Source organism: Pangasianodon hypophthalmus, chromosome 22 (assembly GCF_027358585.1).
Source record: "Pangasianodon hypophthalmus isolate fPanHyp1 chromosome 22, fPanHyp1.pri, whole genome shotgun sequence".
NCBI classification, from domain to species: domain Eukaryota; kingdom Metazoa; phylum Chordata; class Actinopteri; order Siluriformes; family Pangasiidae; genus Pangasianodon; species Pangasianodon hypophthalmus.
In genome coordinates this window covers 12,848,072-12,874,556 of record NC_069731.1, presented here as the reverse complement: position 1 = coordinate 12,874,556, position 26,485 = coordinate 12,848,072, and the positions used below count along the sequence as shown (strand labels likewise).

Below are 26,485 nucleotides of genomic sequence, written 5' to 3'. Positions count from 1 at the left end.
AGGGAGGAAAAGGCAGAGAGAGAAACAGCAAGAGGGTAAAATGGAAAGTCAGAGAGAGAGAGAACAGAGAATGAGCCGTGATGAGGGCTCTGAGAGCATACCCGACCAGGACACTCAAATCAAGCATCTCACGCTAATAAGAGCCGACAATGGCGTTACCATAGCGATGATGCCGGGGATGTAGGGAGGAATAAGTGATGGCAGGCAGCATGGCCACTATGTACCGTTAAAATATTTACAAGGCAGCTCCAAGAGAAGAGTGTGTATGTGCTGAGCAGTCAGCTGTGTTTGTTTTCAGTATATGTCATTTTAATCAAAATAAAAAAAGATCATTTACATGTATCTGTGTAAGTTTTTAGACATACAGGTAATTTTCAGGGTTCCTCCAAGTCCTGGAAATATGTAGAGGAGTTTTCCAGTCATGAAAAATACCTGGAAAATGAAGAAAATAGTTCAAGTGTCCCGGGAATATTAAAGAGATTCTGGAGTGTAAGGTTGTACTAATAAGCCACTGAGATTTAAAAAGTTAGCACTTTATCTCTTAAATTGATTTAGCATGTACAGTATTTAGTATTCTGTCCAACTCTAAATGTGAACTTTGGTCATATCATTGGAATTGTCATTTTTAGCTGAGAAATGGTTTATGAGAAATGAATGTGTCTGTGTTTCAGTAAGTAAGGGCCTGATATGGGTTGTATTGTTCACTTCAGTGATTAATGTCAGTAATGTATTCATTCTGAAATGACCCTTTGTGTGTGAGAGTTGTTGTGCATATAAAACTTAGTTTACAACTGGTTATTTCATGTGTTGTTTGTGTCAGTGTATGTGTCAATGTGATATCCAGATTGAAATGGACCACATGTGTTATGAAGAAATTAGGGAGCTCTAAGTGTAAAATGTTGCTTGGAGAGATGGATGTACACTGGCTACCCAGATATAATTCTGATATTGCTGACACATGAAATGATCCAGTGAAAAGTCCTGAAATAGTCATGGAACATGATATCCTGCAGCGACCGGATAGAGGTTTCACTGCTCATCTTCACCTGGTCATCTCCATTACTCTTAAGAGGGCTGTAGCATTAGCAAGATCTTTTCTTTCTCTCCTCCCCCTTCCTTTTTCTTCTTTTCTCTCTTTCTTCTGTGACTCTGTTTATCATCATTGTCCAGGTCCGGAACAGGTGGTCCTCGTTTGTTCCAGTCCTCACACTCTTACACTTTCATTAGCACTTCCCCCTTGTCTTGCTGCCTCTCTCCTTCCCCCTCTCTTTCTGTCTCTCTCTCTCTCTCTCTCTCTCTCTCTCACTTTCTTAATTTTTTCTCACTCTCTCTTTCTCTCACTCTGCCTTCTCCCATTGCTTTTTCTTTAGCTCTCACTTCTCTCTTTCTGTCTCACTTTTCACTCTTTCTTCCTCTCTTTCTGTCTGTCTCTATGGGCTATGATAGCACACATACATTGTTACGATATCCTAAGGGCTGCTGACATGCCCTGGTGTTGTACGTGCTGTTCGGAGCATGAATGTTCTTGCAACATTACTTACTACACACACTGCATAATTTATTACCTTTCAAACCTCTCTCTATCCTGCCCTCTCTCCCTCCCACAGCCCTTCATGCTCTTTAATTAGAAGCACAATTAATCCTCTTCCTTTATGATAGCGATCAATCTGAATCTATCTTACTTTGGCTCCGTGTCACTGTTATGTTCCCCTCTCTCTCTCTTTCTCTCTCTCTCTCTCTCTCTCTCTATCTCTCTCTCAGTGAGCGTGATTGTTAAGGAGAGGAGGAGCAGGGACAGCATCACCCTGGCCTGGCAGGGTCCAGAAACTTCCGACGGTGCCGTGGTGGAGTACGAAGTCACCTATTATGAGAAGGTTAGTCACTACTCTAAACTAGGCTAACTGCTTAAATCTTCACAATCACCTTTCCGGCTGAGTCTAAACCAGCTCTGATTGGACATATGGTAACTGTTGAGACACTGCACTTTATCACACCCTAGGGAGCCACTGGGATGTCAGCACTCATAGATTCATTGTCTCTAATTAACATTCCTGGATACTGAATGCACGCTGTGTGACCCTGAACACTTCTTGTCACACATTTGGTGACACTGGTGCATTCAGTGATTTGAAATGTGGAAATGAAGGATGTTAATGATTCTGGTCGGAAGGAAGCTTCTAGTTTTTAACCCTTAAATGGGTTATGTATCCTGGGAGATACAAACATTTGTCTGGCGCACTGATTGGGCTTAATTTCAGTGAAAAACATTGAAGAGTGGGCTGGCTCAAGTTCTCAGGTCATGTGACTTCATATCAGCACTCTGGCATTCAACACACCATCTTCTCTAAAAAACAACATGGAGGCATACAGCGGCAAGGCCACTGATTTGGCAGTAAATGTTAATTTTTAAATAAGTTTACAAAATTTTGAAAAAAAAAATTATGAAAATAATGTTTTTAACGATAATATTATTATACGATTATATTAAAAATAGTAAATTCCATGATCACAGTTTGGATAATCTGAGATTAAATGTCTGTATCCCTAGGGATACATTTCTTGAATAGGGTTAAAAAAAAGGAATTATCACAAATGGGGATGTAGAAGCTTTTGAGTCCTATACTGTACAAAAATAAGCACAGCACAAGAAAATTGTGACATTTAAGTAATTTGATTACAAGCATCAGTGATATTTGAAGTTTGAAAAAGTGATTTGATCACAACATTGGGCCTCATTTATCAAGCTGGATATGAACAGATTTATTTGAAAATTGTTCAACGGTGCATTTAAACATAAAACTTGGTATCCATAAAAATCCTGTAAATTCAGAAAAAAAGACATTCCTATCCTACTCATGCTCCTGAGTGCGTGTAAGTTTACGCATTAGAAAATGAAATAATGTCAAATTTCAATGGATTACTTCACTTTTATATAGAGATTACACTGTCAAGTGTAAATAGACTATGTATTTCAATTGCATGCACAAATTTAATAAATATTTTGTAAAACATACTTGCTTTATGTAAATCACATTAATATAAGAATTATTACATAGTTTAAAAAAAATTGAAGCAAGGTGAGAATCCATAAATTAAGACAAATAAGACTAGTCATTCAATTAAGAAGAAATGCTGCCATATAAAAGGAAGACAGGCTGTAATGGCTCAGAGTATAAGTGAGTTCCGCTTGTCCTGGCATCTTTTTTTAATGCTGGGGAAAAGCATCGTTAGAGCCGCTGATATGTGACCAATTTTGTATAACTCAATCTGCAGTGTGATGTATATGCTCATATTCATCATGTCAAAAGTGAGGTAAAAATAACCATTTTCTTTTTACCTCAATTATTCACATTGAATTCACCGTTTTTGTAAAATAACTTCTTTTTTGTGACTCCTTTTTTGTAAAATAACTTTTACCTCTGAGAAAGTTTTTCATGTTGCACATCAGCTCTGTGAGCTTTGCCTTTTAAGTTTTGTGAGCATCACCAAATGCAAATCAGCTGTGCCGTGTATGCACCCGGTGATTTACGGCTGATTGGCATTCATCAACATACAGCATGTATGCAAGTATGAAGAAAGTCAGTGTTTTCTGAAACTTTTTTCCGGTGGAAATGTTTTGTTCACTTTGTGCCTATACAGCCATTTACACACAACTTTACTAAAAAATTGACAGAGGCCCAGTATTTTTAAAATGCTTTAAAGCAGTTTCTAAACTTTTAACAAGCAATGCCAAAAAAAAACCCATTAATTTGATTAAAATATATACCCTAAACGGGCAATGTATCCTGGGAGACACAAACTGTAAAATTGAAAATAAATATCATATTTTGTTGTTGTGTTAATAGAATCTTAATGTGTTCAAAAATTGTAATGAATTAAATTTCTTATGTATTTTAATGTACTTGCCCATTAAACGGTTAAATTAAACTCTAACCTCTTAAAGATTTTTACACTATTAATTTACAATATGACAATATTGCATTAAAAATACTGCGTGTTTGTGTCAAATCTACTGTATGGCATTTTAATCATAACTGAACAGGTAACTCTAGGCAATGTCTTAATATAAGGATAATTATTAAAAACATTTTTACAAACAGGCTTCCTGATTGGAAAGAACATGAGCTAAGAGACTGTATTTACCCTTAAAGAGAACTGAGTTTAGCAATGCAGTGCTAATCATATCAACAATAGAAGCATTTTTGGCAGTAAAATAAATTGAACTAAGTGTCAATATTGACACTTCTGAGTATTCTCTACATTAGGGGGTTAAGACAAAGCCACTGTATTTATCTGTACCTGTTTAGTGCTTCAAATATCCATATCTGTATCTGTAAAGATACAGATACAGCACCGTGAATAGTCTGTGAATTCTAGCTTTGACAATTCCTCAACTCAGCTATATCAGTTCATAATTAGTCTCAACTAAAAATGTATGTGGTACTGTTTTTTTTCCAATTCTTCTCACTCTATTATTATTTTCAGTTGATACTTTGCAAGAATTTAGTTGTTTCTATTTCCCAAAAAATAAACAAAGTAGTAGCCTAATTTAAACCACCATGACTCTGACCAGGCCGTTACTAAAGATGAATGAATGAACACTGTACATTCCAGATAATGAATGTGGTTTTTATTTGTCCCGCAAGCTTCATGTTTGACAATAAAATCATGTTTTATTATTTGATTCCCATAGGATCCCAGTGTAGAGGCTCATAAGAAAACCAATAGCATGCCTCCTAATCATATCCTGTTGTATCAGACATTACTTTAGAAGACATTACTTTTAGCATGTAGTGCCTTTGACATTTTTATTGACAATTGCTTGCTAGCTTTTCAGATTAGATCAAACACAGATACGCTTTTTAAATAAGCTTAGCAAAACAGTAAAAATTTTAGCTACAATACTGGCAGTTGCCTCACATTCGTAAACATGTTCCTCATTGTTCTGCCTGCTATGTTTTTGGAAGTCCGGTGAACAGAATTATGGGATTGTTTTTGCCTAGACATTTTTACATGTACATACAGCTTTTAAATGTGGTATCTGAAAGATCAGTCATTCTAAATGGTCCCAAATTGCTGGTAGTGGCAGTATTTTGGAGTGCCCATGATAATGTGCATGCTAAATACTCCAGTGTATCATATGATGTCATCACATGTGCTTCATTCTTCCTGCAATTCAAGCAGGACAAGCAGATCATCCCTTCACTTTAGGAAGGTAGGGAGATGTATGCTAATTATTATGATTTATGCAGATGATTATGGGCTATATGGCTTTGAGGAAAAGATCAGAGATGAGCAGGCTTGGCAGATATGTTTGATGTTGGGCACATGGTCCAACTGGCTTGAGCCAAGGTTCATTGAACTCACCCATTTATCACTGTTTTGGTTTAATAGCCTCAGAGACTTACCGCAGAGAGTCTCCTGCCTGAAAAGGTGCCACATGTCTCTGGTCAGAGCTCATGAAAGAAGATGAATGAATATCAGTCCATAAAATATTAATGTAGACATTGGCGGTGGTTAAACTTCAGGAAAAGAAAACAGGGCTTTGAAACAGCTGTCCAGATGCCTTTCCTGGGATCAATGCTATCTAGTTATTTGTTCAGTGAGCACTAGCTATGGCAAACATAAAAAGTGCATTACTCTGTGTTTTTGTTTCTTCCATCAATTCAATTTAATTCAGTTTTATTTGTATAACACTTTTAAAAATGGACATTGTCAGAAAGTAGCTTTACAGAAGTATATAAATTCCAGATATAAATTTTAAACATATAAATTTATCCCTAATGAGGAAGAGCTGATGGTGGCAAGGAAAAACTCCCTGAGATCTTTAGTGCAGAGAAAAGCACTGTTAGCATCCTTCAGTCGTGCTTGATAGAATAGATAGAAGGAATAGACTAAGTTCAGCTGGAGGTAAATAGTAATTTTTCATTTGACTGCAAGTTATATACTGTATATATACTAACTGTGTATGTGACAAATAAAAATCTTGAAATCTTGAAATCTTGAAGTCTTGAAACTGTTAGTTATTTGAATCCAGTTTGAACATCTGTACTTAAACAAATCAGTGTGTGGTAACCTGGGAAAATCCTTTACATGGTCAAGCATTACTGCGATATTTTAAAGAATCCCCAAATTCCCATTTACAATGAGTTATCACTTTGATTATCAGCATCATCTACATCAAACTCTGTCTCATCACCTGAAGCAAAAGTCACTTGCAACATTTAAACATGAACCTCATCTTTGTCTCTTCACTGGACTGATATTCATTAGTCTCTCAAGAAATACACTATATGGCCAAAAGTATGTGAACACTGACCATAATACCCATATGAGGGTTGCCACGAAGTTGTAAACTGTTGTCTAGAATGTCTTTGTATGTTGTAGCATTACAATTTACTTTTACTGGAACTTAGGGGCCTATCCTAAACCTGTTCCAGCATGACAGTATCCCTGTGCACAAAGAGAGGTCCATGAAGGACCAAGGTTTGTGAGGAAGGACTCGAGTGGCCTGCACAGAAATGTGTGTTGAGTTCCCCATCAGAAAACATTATCTAGTGATACTTTGGACAAAACGTCAGTAGTTTGTATGAGAACTTTATAGGTTGAAAATGAACATGGTCTCAAATAAATAATTACATTTTTTCATTTCAAAACACAACTCATGTCATGAAGCATGTGCAGTAAGCAGCGTTTGGCAGGGAGTAGTGAAAATATTTGAATCGATTACTGTAGCTTGCAATTAGTTAAACTATTTTTTTGAGCCAGTAGCACTGATAAATGCTACATCATCTTCTTAGCCTACATAATATTTATTTTTTAATATAGCTTGTGTGTCAAGTCATCATGTCTCCATCCTGCTTTCAGGTCACATCGAAGCTGATCCCAAACTGAGTCGATTCATGGATTTCAGATACTGAAAACTAAAAGTCAACCCCAAAGCTTTGGAGTTGATTTTACAGACTGAAAATGATTCGCCTTGAGCATGCTGCAAGCAAGATTTAGCATCAGAGCAGATATTTATTTTGCCTTTAATTTGAATTTGTCTTCTCATTATCAAGGGCTTGAAAAATAGTTGCAAAAATAGTGTGTGGAACCAGTCGAAAATGTACAGAATACCATCATATGTTAGTTTGGGGTTCTCATTTGGTTGATATAAGCACTTACGTATAATCTTCTTATGTTGTGACAGATTAGCTCATAAATGTCAAAAAATGGTAATCCTTCAAAGTCTGTGATTGTATGTTCAAAAATAAAGTAAAACAATTTTGTGTATAATGAATGAATGGTTATATTTTTCTTTCTGTTTGACTCATTTAGAATCAGCGAGACCAGAACTACACAGTGCTGAAGACCAAATCCAACATCATGACGGTGGAGGGCTTGAAGCCAGGTACGACTTATGTGTTCAGAGTTCGTGCTCACACTGACGGAGGCTACGGCAACTACGGAGGAGAGATTGAGCTGGAGACAAGGCATGAAGGTGAGTGTTAGCTAAAATCTACACATGCCTCGGTGTTTTATTTATTTACTCCTTTTTATTTAGGTATGTTACTTTTCATGTTGTCTCTCATTTCAGTAGGTGTTAAGAAGTTCAAGGTCTTCCTTGTTGTCTGTGTTTTCACTCCATCTTCTTTGTCTGGTACTTCTGTTTTTCCAAGTCCTTCTCTTCTGTCATGTCTCACAGCATACAGAGCTGGGGCAAAGACATCATTAAAAACCACTGAGAGAGCTAACAATGATTGATAGACTACAGCTTTTCACATCATTTCTCAAAAGATTTCCAGCTCCCCCAGCTCCCGGTGGAACAAGGCCAAGCATAGTTCACTGTTGACCTGTTTTTTTTCTTCAGTGAAAACGACACAATGCTTGACACAGTTAATCTCAGACAATTGTAAAATATTTATGAACTGATGATATCTTGTCACCAAACTCAGTCCCTAGAGGCACACACACACACACATGCGCTGCAGTTGGTTCTTTTTTTCTGAAGTGTTTGAAGTTTTCTTGTGTATTTTTTTCAGCCTCCTTGACATGTGTGATAAGGGTTCTGAATAGGCAGGTCCCATGCTGTAACTAAACACTAGCAACAGTAGCTGCTTTTTAACACACATACACCTGCTGTATTCTGTCATAACCAAGTAAAGTCAAATAGTCGTAATATTGTTACACCTTGTTTGAAAGAGGTTTAATTTCACAAATGCTAACTACATTATTTACTTTGTCACCGGCTGATATTAATGAATTTATTTATTTATTTATTTATTTATATCTAACTAAAGCTATAGTTTAGACCAGATACAATCCAACATTTCAGATTCACAACCTGTGAAATCTGTAGCTCGTAGCCTTAACCAATGAGTTGCCACTATTTTATACAAACATGGAGTGAGCGAGTATATGACATTCCAAAACCATGCTCCATGAGTTGCACTACTGCAGATGTGTAATGACAATGAATAGGTAATGAACCTTTTCATAATGAAAATCAGCTATGACAGAATTTTGTGCTCATTCTGTTGTTTTTATTTCTTCATTTTTAGGTGAATCAAAACCCTGTTTTCATTTAGCATGCCTCGCCCGACTTTCTTTCTCCCAAGAGCCAGCGAAATGTGTTTTCCATCCATAATTCCTGATGGATTTCCTTTTCCTTCTGTCAACTTATTTTAGAGGACATATTATGCCTCGTGAAGTGAACTGAGCTATTTCCTTTGTTGCCTCATGGAGCACATCATGCTGATTGAACTGGGGAACTCTTTTTACATTTAGTGTATGCATATGTAATCTGAAGATCATAGCTGAGGCACAGTTGAAGTACTGAACAGAGATTATGTTGTCGAACCATCCATGCAGATAATCAGAACCTCTTACATGGATGTTTTAAAGCCTAATAAAATGCGTACTGTAACTATGAGTCATTAATTTAAAAAGTACATTTATGCACTGCGTGATGACAGTCACAAGAGCCACTAAGAGCACTACATTAGGGCTTTGTATCTTTTAAGTTGCGTATAATCTCAAAACTGTTGCTATGCAACGCACAGACTGACTGACAGCCCATAGTAAGTGTAATAACAGTTTCAGTGTACCAAACTGTTAGAATGTGTGTGTTGGAACATGTACTATTTTCTAAGCTGCTGCTAATGAGGGTGGATACCATACTATTAAATTAAACCAAATTTGCAGTGATTAATGTGCACAACTTAATGTGCAGTAATGTGTAAAAGTCTATTCATGCAACAATATTCAATTGTTGTTATATTCTATTGTCTACTAATGCAGCAATACTGTATACAGTGTCATTAAAAAAACATCTCTAACACTTCTATTCAAGAAAATCCTGCAAGTTCATGGCATGAAGTAGGTAATTTCCACAGTCTTAATTGAAGAGCCCGGAAAATTTACTGCCCAGGCGAATGAATACGAATAACATTCCCAGCAAAAATGTTGATGTAATTTTTGGACTGAAGTCGCCAACTCTGAATACAGCCCATAAAATGTAAGAGGGTTCAGTGTTGTATACTCAGTATTACATGTCACCGAATGAAAATCAGCCCTGAAACGTAAGCATGGGTGTAATGTAATGGATATGATCACCACTATTAAAAATGCTGGGTGTGTTTCTTAACTGGCTGTTGTTTCCCTGACAGACATGTTGGCAGTGGGAGATCCAAACCAGAACACCATCTTGGCTGTGTCCATTGCCGCTGGTGTAGTACTCCTCATCCTTCTCGTGGCCTGCTTTGTGGTCAGTGGCAGGTAAAAGACTCTGGACTTTCAGTTGTGTTTGTGTAAAAAAAAGTTTTGTTATCTTTAGTGAGATAGATCTGGTCTTTCAATTTGGAGTTTCTTATATGTAGATTCAAAATTTGCACAACAGAAAAAAGCTTACGACAGCTTCTCCCGCAGAGTTTAAGAAACTAAACTCTATGTTTAGTTTGTTTAGTGCCTACTATCTTGGAAAAAGACATTAAAGAGAGTTTTAATGCTACCACAATGAGTAGATTGCAGAAATACCAAGTGGGAGAAGTTATTGCAAGCATACTATCAGAAGCTGGATTTTACAGACTATAAAAGGTCTGAGAGAGGAAGAAAGTGCTCTAGTGAAAATTGGAAAGGTCTGTGATTGCAGATAGCAACCCACGGGGATGAAAGCAAACACTTGAGAAGCCAAATGAAAGAACAAGGGAGTGTTGCTACATCACTGGCAGTAACGGTGGTCATTAAATGAAAATAAATTAAAATGATCAGAAGAGAGGAGACACAAGGGGAAGCGGACAGAGGGAAAGAAATGGACACACAGAAGAGAAAACTGTTTAGATAACACATAGGAGGATCGGCTTTTGATGTATCTTCAACTGATCAAAGAGCAGGGCATCATACCTTTATTCTTTCCCTATCAAAGGATGTTTTAACAGATTCACATCTCTGAGTGTCTATTCTGATTTCATGATGCGGCTTTCTAACCTGCTCTTGAAGTACAGTCTCCATCTTCATCTCATCATGGCTGTGCAATGAAAGGGCCCTATAGGGTCACATAACACTGTGCGTTGTAATTGAGAAACTGTGTGTACGTGTGTACAGATGTTTGTGGAAAGACCCTTATGGAAGCAATAAACAAAGGGCTTCATTTCTGTTCTCTTGGAGCAGAAAGTTGCACTTTGCAACAGTTACACTAATGCAGTGTGACAGGCTTTAGAGTAAAGCACAGGCCACTGTATTGGAATTGAAGGCAAAGCCAAACACTTTAACTACATTCATTGCTTTGGCACCAAATTATACGGTACTGTCTGGATTCAGCTGGATATTTGATATTTGGTATCCAGAGTTCTTTTAGCTTTTTTTTTTTCTCCAAATTCTTCAAGAGAAGCGAGCAGCCTTAATTTACAGAGATTCAGGACTGCCATTTCCAGGTCCTCAATTCCAAAATTCAATTGTAATGATTATAGGGAAAGTTTAATGATTTTAGTGAGCATTTTGTAAACAGTATATTAGGTTTCAGAATAATTTATTCCAAACATTCCTCGATATGCTTTCCTTGCATATGTTTTTATAGATTGGATTTATAAGTAGCAGGTAGTCACCCATCTGTTGTAGATCATGATTTACTGACTTGTGAAATTCACATGATGCATATATATCCATGAAATCATATTAAAGTATAACTTAAATAAATCATTTAAGCACAATGTTTCATGATCGACTTTGCTATGTAAGGAATAAAACACAATGGGGCATGCTGTTGAAGGAAAATAATCAGTGACGGGATGGAGGGAAGCAGAATTACAGTTACCAGCAACAAACTGTCCCAAACGTCCCAAACTGTTTCTGATTTATTAATGAACCACGTCATACTTTTAACCATTTATAGTTACATTTACTATTGTGGAATGTCCACAAAACACCTGTTATCACTTATGATATCTGTTAATAAAGCACAGCTTGTCATGTTACCAACGAACAAGAAAGCCCTCTGTCCTGAAAACTTACTAACTGTTACATAACACTGACAATGGAGACTCCTTCCATAAAGGTTAAATAAAAATATCCTTTGAGTAAACTTTACCATACCAACAATTATTTGTTCTTTCTTGTTAAGTAACGTTTGTTTGTTTTACATCCGTTTATGAGACGTAAATAATACGGTGCATTGTCCAGCATACAAGTCCAGTGAATGAGCTATTAATGTAGAAATGATAACGTATTAGAATGAGCGCATTGATATAAACTTGTTATTTGAATTACAACCAGAACTACAGTCAGAGCTGCTGTTATAGAAAATATATATGACAATTCAACACTGCTGTGGTATAATGAAACATAAAAACAGTAAGTTGTGCCTGTGTGGGCTTGGTTTCACCTTGGGTTTTTTTTTTTATAAGGCAGGGATTATTATTAAGGCTAGATTAAACATTGAACAGTGGCAGGGCAGATGATCTCTCAGAAGATGCTGATTTGAAGTCCAGAATCTAAGCATGATTAATTGAGTATCGAATTTAATTGAGTAAACTTTATCACAGTTTACAAGTGTTCATGATCTTAAAGTTCTGCATCATTGTCTATAAATATCAACATTTCCACATTCAATGTTATGTTTTATTTTTTTTTTTATTATCATGAACTCATGTTGTTCACTCAAAATTACTTGTTAACGTCTCAGCCTAGTTAAGTAGTGACATACTATACTTGTCCACGATAATAATAATATTATACATGTGTAATATACACTACCAGTCAAAAATTTTGGACACACTAGAGCAAAATATACATTTTTCACAGTCTTAAAGACATTTTGTAAAAGTCTGCTTAAAGTTGTAATGTAAATAGTGAAGATAATGCCCACTGTATAATTGTATGTTGGATTTTTTTTAAACTAAATTATTAAATATCAAAGTTTTCAATCAAATATTCCCAAAGAAGTGCACTTCATATAGAACAGCCAACAAGTGTGAGAACTTATTCTAAAATAGCAGAAAATAATATAAATAAAGATTTTTTGAGCAGGTATGTCCAAACATTTGACTGGTGGTGTAGTGTGGGACATAAACTCATGCCTTCAGGCCTTGGTGTGGCACAACAAAATCTCAAAGCACTTATCACACCTCTCACGGCACCACGCTCCCTCCGATCCTCTAGCACTGCTCGACTGATCCCACCATCTCTCAGGGCACAAGGAAGGCATGCATCGAGACTCTTCTCTGTTCTGGCACCAAGGTGGTGGAATGAACTTCTCCTAGATGTCCGAACAGCTGAGTCACTGGCGGTCTTCATACGACGTCTAAAGACTTACCTCTTCATAAAATACTTAAATTAGCACTTTCACAAAAAAAAAAGAGTTTTGGACTGATGGTATTCCTAGTTTGTGACCTAGTGAGCCAATATTAGAATGTATTTTTGATAGACTTCAAAGCACTATTGTAAGTCGCTCTGGATAAGGGCGTCTGCCAAATGCCATAAATGTAAATGTAAACAAAAAACAACAGGCTTTTTACACTGGACTACAATTGTAAATAGTGCACTGGTATGAGACAAATGATGTACAAACATTGCTACAGAGTTTCAAGTGAGTTGAAATTTTGCATTACAGCTTTTGTTAATGAGATTATCTTAGTCTTAATGAGATTATGTAGATTATCTTAGTCTTCTTGACTAACTATCGATAGCATTTACCAGATGGCACGTGATCATTGTCCTCCTCTGCTCTTCTGCTTCCTGCTTTCTTTGGGAACATAATTATAAAATGGCAGTTGCACTCCACCAGTCAGAGATTTGGTTTGGTTATCTCTGCAGAATGTTCCAGCACACTTGCCAGACATGGCTGCGACTTGTGCAGGTGCTTCCCAATCGGTTAATGGACACATGGCATTTGCAAGTCAAATTTGCATTGTTTGCGTGTCCTGGAAACAGAGTAGGACCAGGCTCCTGGTGGTGGTATAAAAATTAATTATTTTTTTTGGACTCCAGCCAGGTGACTGCTCATGTTATTATTGAATACAATTATCACAGGTTAACAGGTTTAGAATCCCCATAATTCACATTAATGTTGATTTAATTGTTTGCCTATTGGTTTAATGTTGATTGGTGTCTTGTTGCTCAGTAATATGAATTAATCTTTTTAAAAGGATGAATTCTGTGCAGAACGTTCTAAAATAATCGTGAATTCTAAATTTGATTGTGTTTTGAAAATGATCAGTTTTGTGTTTTGATATTTCAAACCTGTTAATCATCATCCAGCTTTTTTTCTTCTGTGTTTTGCTTCCTTCTGGGAAAGCAGTTAGTAAATGCTAGTCACGCTCCACTGACTGGAGATGTATTTGATTATCCCACTGGAAATGTATATGTCGTTGAGAAAACAGCTGTACAAGTCAGGGTTCATGTCAATTTTGTCAGCTTTCCAAAATGGTGAAATGCCTGTTAGTGTTGTGTTTCAAACTGCAGTGTAGTCAACCAGCAGACCACGGTCCAGATGCAGCTCCAGCAGTGCAGATTGAACCAAGTACTTGACCTTTACAAATTTTCTTTGAATACTCCTGCTTTAGGCAATACAGTGAAATCAGGCTTTGGTGGAATGTTCAGATGTGTTGCACATGCTTTATTGCAAGCAAGCACTCCCTGTAATATCATAAATGTTGAGCCAGAAGATGTAATAACAGTAAATGGCATCAGTGAGTTCTAGGAATTGAGGGAGAATGTGACTCCTGTGTGCATGGCATCAGCACTTACAATATGCAGTCCCATCATACATGTGCACGGTAATAGAGGAATATTTCACATAGACACAGTTACACACAGAAAAAACATAAAGGCCTGTCAAACTCCCAGTGGAAATAAACATAATGAAAAGCAGACTTGGACGTAATAGCTATTTCAGCCTAATATTTCTTTTAAACAAACCTCTTTGGTGAAACTTCACTAGAATCGAATATGACTTCCTGTAGGTTAGGCCATGCCCCTACGCCCCTCAGCTATTTCTTAAGTATTCTAATTATTTTAATGAACACTCACCTTAGTGTTTTTGAACACATCTCTACTGAATTCAGGATTTACAGTTGTAAAGGTTGAGCCAAAGACATCTTCATTTCCTTCTTTCATTCTGAGCAAAAAGTTGACAGAAATCAATTCCCTGTTCAGGCTGCAAGGTAAATGACTGGTATATATTCTTGTGCTCGTTCAGTGTTATTGTTGCAATACTAATATTTTACAGAGTGACTTGTATGGCACTCTAAACTGAGTGTAATAAATGGATTTTATAAATGTATTTGTTTAACAAAGAAGAATATTCAGTCGTTGATATGGTGAAGCTTTTCTCTAACATTTATGGAAGAAGTCTCTGTTTTCAGTGCTTTATAAAAATCTGTAAGTTTTCTGCCACTGGAGAATGTTCAGGACAAAGGACTTTGCCCTTTCTATTTTCTTGGTAACATGACAAGATATTTTTTTTTTCATATATATTTTTTTTAGAAAAGGACTGTTTATTGCTGCTATAATGTAGGTGATTACAGGAACTAACTCACAGATGTTCTACAGCATTAAATGTAATGATAAACGGTTAAAAGTATGACATGTCATTTATTAATTTAAAAATTGTAGTTGTTGGCAAATTGCTGTGGTATACAGGGATTTTTTTTTACACAAGCACCAAGTCAAAATCATTGAGGCAGTGTGTTTTGTACATTTTTTGTACATTTTTGGTGTGCCACTTGTGGTAAAAACGGCGAGAAGCATGAACCTGTGCTTAATGCAATCATAACTGGTTTTAAAATTTAACTTGATAACATAACTTAACTTATATAACTTCAGTCTCAGCAACATAACTTCGATCTCAGCCTCCATGTCTGCTGTGTTGTTATAACCATGATCACGGTTCCTGCAGTGCATTTAAAAGGAGGTCACTCAACAATGCCGTCAGTTTTATTACACCGTCGTCCTTGTTAATGATAATTCTTTAGTTCCTGAAATGGTTCCAGAACCATTTGAGCTGTAATTGATTTATAATTGGCTTATGACTTTTAATAACCAGTGTCACTGACAGTATGACCTATACACTAATCATTGTTATTATTATAAATTTTCCATTTTATGCAGCTAAATTTGTTGTTGAGAATGATGTACATTGTGTTGAGAATGTAATTTGTTGTTGAGAATGATGTATATACAATGTCCTTCATGAAAATCAGGAAAAGTCCACAGGCAAGAATGGCTGGATTTATACTAGACACATAGACAGGGTTTATGCTGGACATGGAGAGGGCTAGCCTTATGCTGGACACATGCCTAGGGATCAGCATGGGTTTGTGTCCTAAACCCATGGCTCTTTCTGCCTCATTAGCTCTACGAAATAAATCCCACATACAGTGTTCATCACCTCTGAATTCGCTCTCCTTCTCCGAGTCTGCTGGTGATTGTCTAGCACATTCCCAACAGTGCCATTAATTTGCTGAAGAATTTTGTCTTCAGCATGAAAAACCAGCAGCTCCTACATTTCAGAAATCAGTTCAATTTCTATTCGTTGTCGTTGTTGATACTTCTTGCTGATTCGCTGTGTGTTTTAAATCAACCCTCCTGGTGATATTTTGGGAATTGTACTAGGTCTCGTCATAGTTCCTATGCCATTTAGACTCTGTTATTTAGACTCTGGTTTTTGTTCACGCTTAACCCCTTCCCAGTAAATCGCTTTTGAATTCCAAAGTGAAAACGTATGGGCTTGAATTCCTTCCCCCCTTTTCCCACTGTTTTTGTCTCTCTCCTGTTCTTTGTTAGTACTACGCTCACTCACTCATGACACACAAAGAATAACTTTGTCAGCTCATCCACACCTCTGCATCTGTGCCAACTGTCACCTGCAGATAAAGGCATTCATGTAGACAGAGACACACAGGCAGAGACAAAAGAAACTTGAAAAAGAGAAAGAAACTGGGTCAAAAACCATTCAGCAAACCTTTTTGGTGTGATGTCTTTAGAGAAACAGGGAATGTGTTAATTGCGCTCAGACATCCATTGTCTATTTTTTCCTCAAAAATATGTCATTAATGGATGGCTGTTATTCAAATCAGCACCTTCCTCCCCCATTAGTGTGATCTGGGAGAAGAAGGCATGCGTATTTACAACTCTGAGCAGAACCTCTGGGGCTTCCACAGTGATGGGGGAAGTGTTTCATCAGTGTGTGAGATTGGGGTATAGCAGCTGCAGGGGAGGTTTTTATATGGCACCTCAGGGGTGTGAGGGTAAGATGGGAGTGTTTTGGGTTGGTAGGAGGGTTGATTTATTCTCCCTGATTACCACATGCTTCAATCAACCCCACTGCCCCCAACCCCCTCCACACCACTGACTGTACCCGCAAAGCCCACAGCCATGTAAAAGCATGTCCATCCATTAGTTGTGTACATGACACGTACAATGGTGTGTTTGTGTGTGTGTTTATGTGTGTGTGTGTGATGAGTGCAGATGCACACTTGAACACAGCCACGGATGGTTCGGGCTGCTTGCTGGACAGGTGGAGTCTCTCTGGGGACCCCTTCCCCCTTCATTAAAAGCAATGAAGGGGAACCTAAACATACACGTATCCCTGAACCCCTGTTTGTGCTGAAACTGACCCCAAAGCCCCAGCTGTGCAGCAAGATGCAACAGGGCAGATTAGAGGGAGAGACGCATGGAAGATCTTTCCATCCCAGCAGTCTCTTATTATGTAATTGACCCCCAGAGCTCTACCGCCCTGCCTGAGGCTCTTATGTTAACGTTGGACTGCTGCACAGATGCTTACTGATCAGCTGTCATCAATGGTTCTTCTACTGGTTAGCAAAGGATGTGCTACTGAATCAAACCATCATTTTTGGTTTTAGAGGAGTTGTGAAAGATATATAGATATATATATATATATATATATATATATATATATATATATATATATATATATAAATTCAGTTCAATTCGTATTTGTATAGCACTTTCAAATATAGGCATGGTCAAAACAAGCTTTACAGGTTTAGATTTCGATCACTGATATGCAAGCCAGAAGAGACATCTGCAAGCAGTAGTGCTGCATTTAAAAAGTATATGAAAAAGTGAGTTAAATTATTTGTTATCCAACATTTACAAATATGTCATTTGTGACAAAAAAAGAAGGAAAGAATCACTTAAAAATAACTAGATCATGGCATTATTTGAGCTTACACATGGTTTACTAACAATGGGCCTCACTGACCTTTTAGTAAAGTTGTGCGTAAATGTTCGTGTAAGCCAAAACGAGTAAAATTTTCCGCCAGATTTAAAAAAAGCTTCAGAATTGCTGATTTTCTTTGTATTCGTGTGTGTATGGTGATCACGCAAAGTAAAGTGAGGTGACAAGAAAATGCTCTGACATGAAAACAGAGGAGAAAAAAGATCAACACTGTACCCATGTGATCATGGACACCAAGCACATTACACACGTATACTGCTATTTTAAAAATTGTTGATGGTGTCTTGATCGACATGTTAGAAGTGTTGCACAGAGTGAAAAGAAGAAATATAAGTGCAGTAATCCATGCAAATTATATGTTTTGACATCAATCAGGTCAAGGTTTACATTAGCTAGTCTTCTTATCAGTGTTAATGTTCTCACTGTGAGCGATAAAGTTAAACACTAAGCACACATAGCCTACATTATTATAGGTTATAGGTTAATTATCACACTAATGTTTTTTTTTTTTTTTACTAATTTACCCATTATACTAATTTTATAATCTCACAAACATACAGTTGTTGCCCTCAGATTGTTAAAAGCAGATTACAGCATAATAAACATCCTATCTGCTATTTGTTATTATACAAGTTTAATTAGACAGTCTGACATCAGTAACAGCACTTTCTGTTAAAACAGTTAGTCAGTGCTGTACAGACGAGTAGACAAGTTTGAAAAAAGATAAAGATATTTTATTTATAGCAACAAGACATTTCGTGTGTTCAATTTCACAGTTCCTTTATTATCACATGTAACAAAAATAGGCAGTTGCTGTATGGTAAGATATTAGGACAGTGGGGAAAAAAGGACTATGTTTCTCCCTTTCCCTCTCACATAATGCATCTCCCTTTCTGAATGTGATAACTGTTCTCTAATATTTTGGCCATGCTTTATAACCATGAGAGCTGACTTTTGTACTTAACTAGAAATACTGCTAATTTTGGTGACATTTGGTGACATCAGATCATTCCCTTAATCCATACTTTTATCTTAAACTAACCTATTAGCAATATATTAAGATGAAACTGATGCACAAAACCTCTTTACATGCTTGTATATTCTCCCGATATTAAGTATGTCTGTACAAGTGGGAGTGCAAAGTAAATATTAAGATAAGGAGGAAATGTGTCAGGTAATAAAATTCATATTTTCAAAGACCAGTTAGGTTTCTAGCACTATTAATTCATCTTGTAATTGTCAGAAGAATGTTTGTATGTCATTAAAGAATGCAGCATATTACATAAGACCACTTTTAAGACAAAAACAGAACGCTCCTGGGTTTTGCTGCAAAAATAACTAGCAAGCGCGACAGTCAAAGTCTCCAGAAGAACAGTGGCAGATTCCCCAAGATGCTCTGTAAAACTTAGCAGCCAATTTCCATATAAAACTGCACAAACTACTTGTGACTACTAATTATTTTTTTAGTGCAGAGAGTCATCGCACCAAATATTGACTTTGTTTCATTTATTACTGTTTACTGCTCTTTATAGTATTTTATTAATGTACAAACATTAAATTTCATTATTTTTGAAGGCATTTTGTTCTACAGCATTTCTTTGCATGTGCCTAAGACTTTTGCACTGTACTGTTCAGTATATGTACAATACTGTTGTATGTGGAAACACTTCAGTTTTGTTTCATGATGAAAAAAAAAAAAATTAGCATAGCAACACTTTTACACAAAAGTGTTACCCTTCAGGCTTATTATTTTGCTTTTAATCCTAAAGCATATTATACATACTGTGAATCATTCAGTAACTACATGGAAACTACTGACAATAATTTAATGGGGTCCTGGTGGTTTGAGGAGTTAAACATGGTCATAAAAGATTTCTTTCACTGTGTGTTCCCAGTTTTACCAGATGTCACAGCTCATAATTTAAGAATAGGACTGGGCGCGAGATTTTTACCTGCAGTGTGTAAAGAAATCAATACATTTGTATCTATTCAAAACAATCCCTCTTTGTCCTGTGAAAGAAAACTGATAAACAGTAGCCACAATCTGCTCTGCTAAAGACTTTGCATTTTGTGATCAGCTGCGTGTGGTTCAGTGGTGGGCCCTTGCTATGCATAAATATTCAACAGTAAATTTTCAGACTGCGTTATGCGAGTATTGAGCTGTGCTCCTGTGGGAGTAGCTTTAGAGCGCTTCCTTTCTCCAGCTGGTTCCTAACAGAAGGCTGAAGCTCAGTGCTGAAGTTCATCTGCTGTTTCCCAGATGGGCCTCCTTTCCTCAAGATGACCAGTCACTGACCGTCTCCATTTTACCATGTAATTATTATGCTCTGTCAGGCTCTATAATCCAGCTTCACTGGTGAGCTCTATTAAATATATGCCATGAAAAGAAAGAAAGCAAGCGAGAGTCTTGAAAAGGATTAAAGGAATAATGAACAAGTTATCAGTTTTAAGCTCTGCATGCTTCAACCCTTGTGATTTCACATATTCATTATGGAAGGTATTATTTAATTCATGACCTTTTGTGCCGCTCTGATGAATGTTAACGTCTGACATGTCCAGCTTTCAATGTATTTTTAGTTGTAATAAGAATTAGGATCAGACATCTATTAGGTTGCCAGACTCTTTAAACAGATAATTTTATAATATTGCACACTGTATACTCTCTGGCCTAGTAAGTTGTCCTAGACAGACATAGAAATGTTTTTTTATGGATGATACAGTGTCATATGTTTCCTTTTGCTAGGCACTGTGGCTACATCAAAGCGAAGCAAGACCCTGAGGAGGAGAAAATGCAGTTCCAGCACGGCCGTGGTGAGAGATTCCAGAAAAACAGAGAAACAGTATCCAAAACAACGTCTTAGCTGTAGGCAAGAAGCTACAATGCTTTTAATCACCAGAGATCACCTTTATATCTTTTAACTTTTTACAGTTCCTTACAGCATAAAATTCGAACTCCCGGAGAACACTTGTCTGAGTTGCCTGTAGCTAGTTAGAACAGACACACTGTAATTTGGCTCTGCTGTTTAGTAAGTGGGCAGAGGGAGAACACGTTTCTTTAGCAAGTCATGCATTTGTCAGTAAGTGAAGGCTCTTTGCGCCGAGGCTCCCTCTGTTGCATCTGCTGATAAATTATTCCACTGATCACTCCAGTTGCCTAATGTGTGTTTTCTCTAATGACACTTTTCCTGCCTGCCAAAGACAATGCTTAATGAGGTTGCAAATGTGGCACGTCGCTCTTTTAGGGAAATGGATGGTTTACTAATGAACGAAGCAAACTGACTACAAAAACATGGTCATTATCCTAACCTTGCTGCCTTTCCTCATGATTTTCAGTCCCACTTCCTGGAAGCAGAACATACATTCATCCTCACACATACGAGGACCCGAATCAGGCAGTACGTGACTTTGCCAAAGAAATTGACGTCTCCAACATCCGCATAGAACGAGTGATTGGAGCTGGTAAGGTTAAGCCATTGAACTTACACAGCTACACAGGCTAAGAAGAAAGAATATTAAATCAAGACATATGCCCCTGTGTCCTTATCTAGGTGAGTTTGGGGAGGTGTGCAGCGGCCGTTTACGTCTACCCAGTAAAAGGGAGATCCATGTGGCCATCAAGAGTCTGAAAGCAGGCTACACAGAGCAACAGAGGCGGGATTTCCTCAGTGAGGCAAGCATCATGGGCCAGTTTGACCACCCCAACATCATCAGACTGGAAGGGGTTGTGACTCGATGTGAGTTTCAGTCCCATGTTCCATAAGCATATATGCGTACATAGCATATTACATAGTATACATAGTAAATGCATTTGAATATGAATACATTATTTAAAATGAAAAAATAATGTGCTCTTATCACATACAAATCACATGCACACATGCTTTTAGATAGCTTGCCAAAAAGTTTCACAAGGCATCTGGTTGAAACTAGAGTTGTGCATCAGAACTGGGATCCTGGTGTACACAAGTAAAATGACGCACAAGCAGGAGGTCTTTACTTTCATGTGGGTGCGAGCGAGTGGTCAGATACGAAGCTCGCAGAGCAAAAAAGACGCACGCAGTGGATTTACAGCATTACCGTAGTAACTTGTCAGGGTCACAATGGTATAAATTAGGCTACTATTATGTTTATATATTGGGAAATACTGTATATCTGGGAACCAAATAAATTCATCAGAAAATATTGTGGGCAGTTACAAAGAAAAATAAACATAAACAAGAATGTACATGTCTAGTTAAGGAACGTTCAGAGAACAGTCAGAGAATTCATAACCCATGCTGACAGTCCTGGCATTTCTGTATCTGGGTTATTTTCCAGTGTTTCCAATGATAGGGTTCATAAAATAATAATTTAAAAAAGATCTGCTGGTTTAAGCCACACCCCATTTTAAATCCAAATCCAGATGCAAATACGAATATTTGGAGATAGATACTAAACAGATAGATACTAAACACTAAACAGATACAGATAAAGTTAGTAGTGGCATTGCATTACATCCTTTATACATAGTCACAACACATGTACAGGATATTATGTTTTCATATATAATGTTTTCATGCTCGATACCTGTTATAGTAGGGCATGGATGTGAGATGCATAGAGTGCATGCAAAGGTTCATAGAGTTTCCTCTGAGTTCCTTTTCTCCTCTTTAGGAACAAACAGCATGCAAGGAACATGAATATTTCATGGGTATGAATATGCATTATCTGAACATTGCTGTATCAGAAAAGCGCTGGCCTACTTAATGAGAATTCCACAGCCTTAAGACAGTGGAATTTCACTGTAACCAACTCGCTAAAGCATCTAAAAATGTCAGTGGTGACAAGTTTATGGTGCTCAGATGAATACATTTGGCTCCAGACAAAGAGATAGACAGAAGAAAAATTGTTGATGCTCTGCTTCCTGTGTTAATTTGCATTTCAATAGAACATATTTGAAAATTTGTGCTAATAAATAGCACACATACCGACCCCCAAATTGGGGCCTCTTAGTCAGAGGATAATTATGGCCACAAGGATAATGTTACTACTGATCTCTGCCCTACATTTTGTCAGTTCACTGAGAGCAATTTTGCCATGTTATGTACTCAAGGATTCAAAGTGGTGTGTTGTGTAACAGTGGTGTGTTGTGTAAGGATAACAAGTAATTGGATCACCGGAAAATGAATATTCAACCAGTCTGATATATTAGAAAAAACCTAAATCTATTTGTGTGGCCCTTAGTCTAAATTTGTCCAAACATTTTATATTGATGTTGCTCTGCACATCAGTGTTTTTCCTCTCTCTAACAGAAAATGCAAGGGATGTCATGCTTTCCCCCTCTATTATGCAGTGCTCCTCTAAATTTCATTATGCACTGCTTTATTTACTCCTCCAGCAAATATGTGGGTTGTGGGTTAGCACGTAGGAGTAGAACAGAAGACAAAATGTACAGGATATAAATCAGAAGCATTTCATTGGCCATGGACACAATATATACAGGGAATTTGACTTGGTAAACAGTGGTGCCTACATACAGGGACTATCCAGAGCACAGTAACAGACAATCAACCATATATACATTTATACTGCAGTGTGGTTGAATTCTTGATTCAGAAGGTGTGTATTAATTTTCCATAACAGCACGGCTTTGACAGTAATTCTGGCTGTAACATAGAGATAGGTCTATATTAATGTGCTTGTTCTAATACATTATCATTCTGTTGCGGCCTGTTGTATGTTATTCATTACAAAATACACCCTATACACACAATGTACATAACCCATAGCTCAATCTTTTAAGAAGTGCAACAATGTTATGTGCAAGTTACAAAATGGCATAAATGGCATAAGTAGAAAAGTATCACATACCGTTAGCAGCAGTTAGGCCTGTGTTTTTGACTGTAACTGTTCTTAGAGGGGAAAAAAACAGTTTTGGTGATATGTAGTGTTTGTTTTGATTGTAAGTAACCAAATTTTATTTTCAAAGCACATTTAAAACAGCAAAGATATAAAAGAGAAGAACCACATATGATAAAATCACACAGATTAAAATGCTAATTTGGAAAAGTGTGTCCAAAAACATGTACCTGAGGACAGTCTTTCAAATAGGTGTGCCAGCTACTGTATGACCTTTTGTATAATTCTCAGTTCAGTTTCAGGAAATAAAATTGCACATTTAAAGGATTCTTTGGTCATAATTTGAGATCGGTGGTCTAAAAATGCATAATGTGACTTGCATAATGTGCACACTGGAAGTAAATTATATCACAGTGCTATATTACAGTACATGTAATGTCAGATAAGTATATCATACATGACGTTGCTAATTTATTAAGTATATTTAGTAGCCAATATACTAGCACTTAGTGTATACAAAAACGATATACAGTGAGATTCCAATTTATATGGATAATGGATAATGAACTGGTAGCACAGTTTATATGCTCTCAATAGCATTAGCGATTTTGCAGATATTGTATTATATTGTGTGTGTGTGTTTGTGTGTGTGGGTGGGTTTTGGGTTTTAAGTGTGTCCTGCTCCAAGTGTGTGTTGATTGGGTGAGATAGGATAGATAGGATCATGTGCTGAGTGTGACAGTAATTTCACAGGTCAGAGAGCATCCTGATGGTGCTGAGCAGAGGCAGACAACAGGTCAAGACCCCAGTACGCTGTGTTACAGAGCCAGCTGCCAATCTAGCGCCTCTCCTCGCTAGAAGAGCATAATCACTCTTCTGACAGAGACAATTTGGGATGCATTAAAGTAGAAAGAGGAGTTTGAAGGAAGACAACTCTAGTTTATGTTTATACTTTCTGACAGAAGGAGAAAGGAGGAGACAGGGAGCACGAGCATAATTATGTTGGAATATGAAATGCGCCTGTCACATTACACAGAGCTTAAAGAGCTGGTGTATCATTATCGCCTGCGACAGAAAAATTAGACCATGATTGAGCTCATTGTAATGCAAATAGAGCAGCGGCTAAAAGAATGGGACTAGACTAGACCGCCATCCTCCAGCCCATCTTAACAAAAACACTGAGCTGTCATGGTCTCCATGATAAACGCATTGTGCATTTAACTGCCAGATTAGTAGGCTATCTTCAATCTGATAACGTGCATAGGCTGTCTACTTCTGCTGAGTTTGGAGTTAATATGGTTTTAGACGTTTTTCTTGATGGGTTCTGGCTTAGTGATTGGTCTCCCGACAAAGGAAAGAGAGAAGAGGATCATAATGGGATTATTTTTGACCTGGAGCGTTACTTTTGACTGGTTTTGTATTCCAGTAAGAGGGAAGGGATTCCCTATTGAAGATCCATTATAGTCTGGCATAATGCTTAGTCTGTGCCCAAATGCATGTTTCATTGAAAAGCTATATGCGTAAACTTTGTGACAAGAAGTATGACGGAAACACTGATGTAACAAGTTTTTTTAAATTGAATGGTTATGATTTCCATCTCTCTCTGATAATGTTTCTTGGGGTGGAAATCTCAAGGCACATCATGATTCAATTTGATTTTTATTCAGTGTGTCAAGGTGTGATTATAAAGTGATTTTATGCATCTTAATCCATCTTAACTTTTTAATTCTTCAGCATTGATTATGTTTTTCTTTCCCAGTATGACCAATTTCTGTTTTTCACTAAGCTAAATGGATTATTTTTAATTAAAACAGCAGTAATGTGCCATCTGCCAACTAGCAGATTATACCATACATGTCATCATTATCGTCACTACATATAATACCTTATAATAAACACCTTCAGAAGTCTGGTGGAGTCCATGCCTTGAAGGGTCAGAGCTGTTTTGGTGGCACAAGGGGGACCTACACAATATTAGGCAGGTGATGGCTGTTATGGCTGATCAGTGTATACATACATACATACATACATACATACATACACATTTATTTTTTGTTTATTATAAGAATTATAGTGTTTATTCTGAGATTTTCTTTATTTCTTTTAAAAATATCCAAGTATGATATTTGTAATATGACACACAATTAATCTAGACTTTCTAGAGTTATTAAAATCCAGGCACATGTATTATCCACTTCATTTTTTCCCTAAATTCTCTGATTGAAAATGATAGTCTGTTTCAGGTGCTGCAGTTTTAGACAGATCCACGCTGATGCGTAATCATCAGTTATTGCCCTATTTTAATCACACTCATTTTAGCATTGGGCAAGACAGTATAATTATATATCACAGCTAAGAGCACAGGCTGCTTCATTGTCCAATATCAATCATACACCATTACCCACAGCCATGGATGAGAAGCTCATGACTAATTGCCATAATGAACTGATCACAGGGCCTCCAGCCGCTTCTTAAGAAATGAACTCTCCCTTCACAGCTGTAAAATAGAAATGCTATTAGCATCTTCTGAATGTGTGTTAGTGTGTATCCTGCACTGGTTATCATTCCAAGGCCAGGTTGTGACCTGTGCTATGTAAGTATGTAGATGATGGAGGCTTATGAGAATATTGGCCTTGCTTACTGTTGAGCGATTTGTTAAGCCCCAATTTGTTTTGATGACTCCCTGACCCTGCCATGCTTGTCATGTAATTTACTTTTTGATAAGTGTGACAAACCTAGCTGTGCTTTACTACCAGTGACAGCTTGGAGATGCAAGCCAAGCCCATTCAGAAGACTGCCACATACACAGCATACACAGACAAAAGCAACAAGACTGGAGAATATAATTAAATAGATGGATGGATGGATGGATGGATGGATGGATGGATGGATAGATAGATAGATAGAATGGGTTATTTGTACTCTTGCAGTAAAGGAAGACAGTAACAAAGTGATTCAGTTAATGCTGCT

At 37.2% G+C, this 26,485-nt stretch overlaps 1 protein-coding gene across 1 annotated transcript in view; it reads left to right on the top strand.

Moving 5' to 3' along the window:
- The window catches only part of ek1 (eph-like kinase 1), an 85,000-nt gene that overhangs the window by 44,954 nt on the left and 13,561 nt on the right, over positions 1-26,485 (top strand). Inside the window, exons 6-11 of the mRNA XM_026938058.3 lie at positions 1,762-1,874; positions 7,321-7,483; positions 9,651-9,759; positions 20,421-20,488; positions 21,011-21,136; positions 21,226-21,411. Of these exons, the coding sequence (XP_026793859.1) occupies positions 1,762-1,874; positions 7,321-7,483; positions 9,651-9,759; positions 20,421-20,488; positions 21,011-21,136; positions 21,226-21,411 (765 nt within the window). The remainder of the gene's footprint in view (positions 1-1,761; positions 1,875-7,320; positions 7,484-9,650; positions 9,760-20,420; positions 20,489-21,010; positions 21,137-21,225; positions 21,412-26,485) is intronic.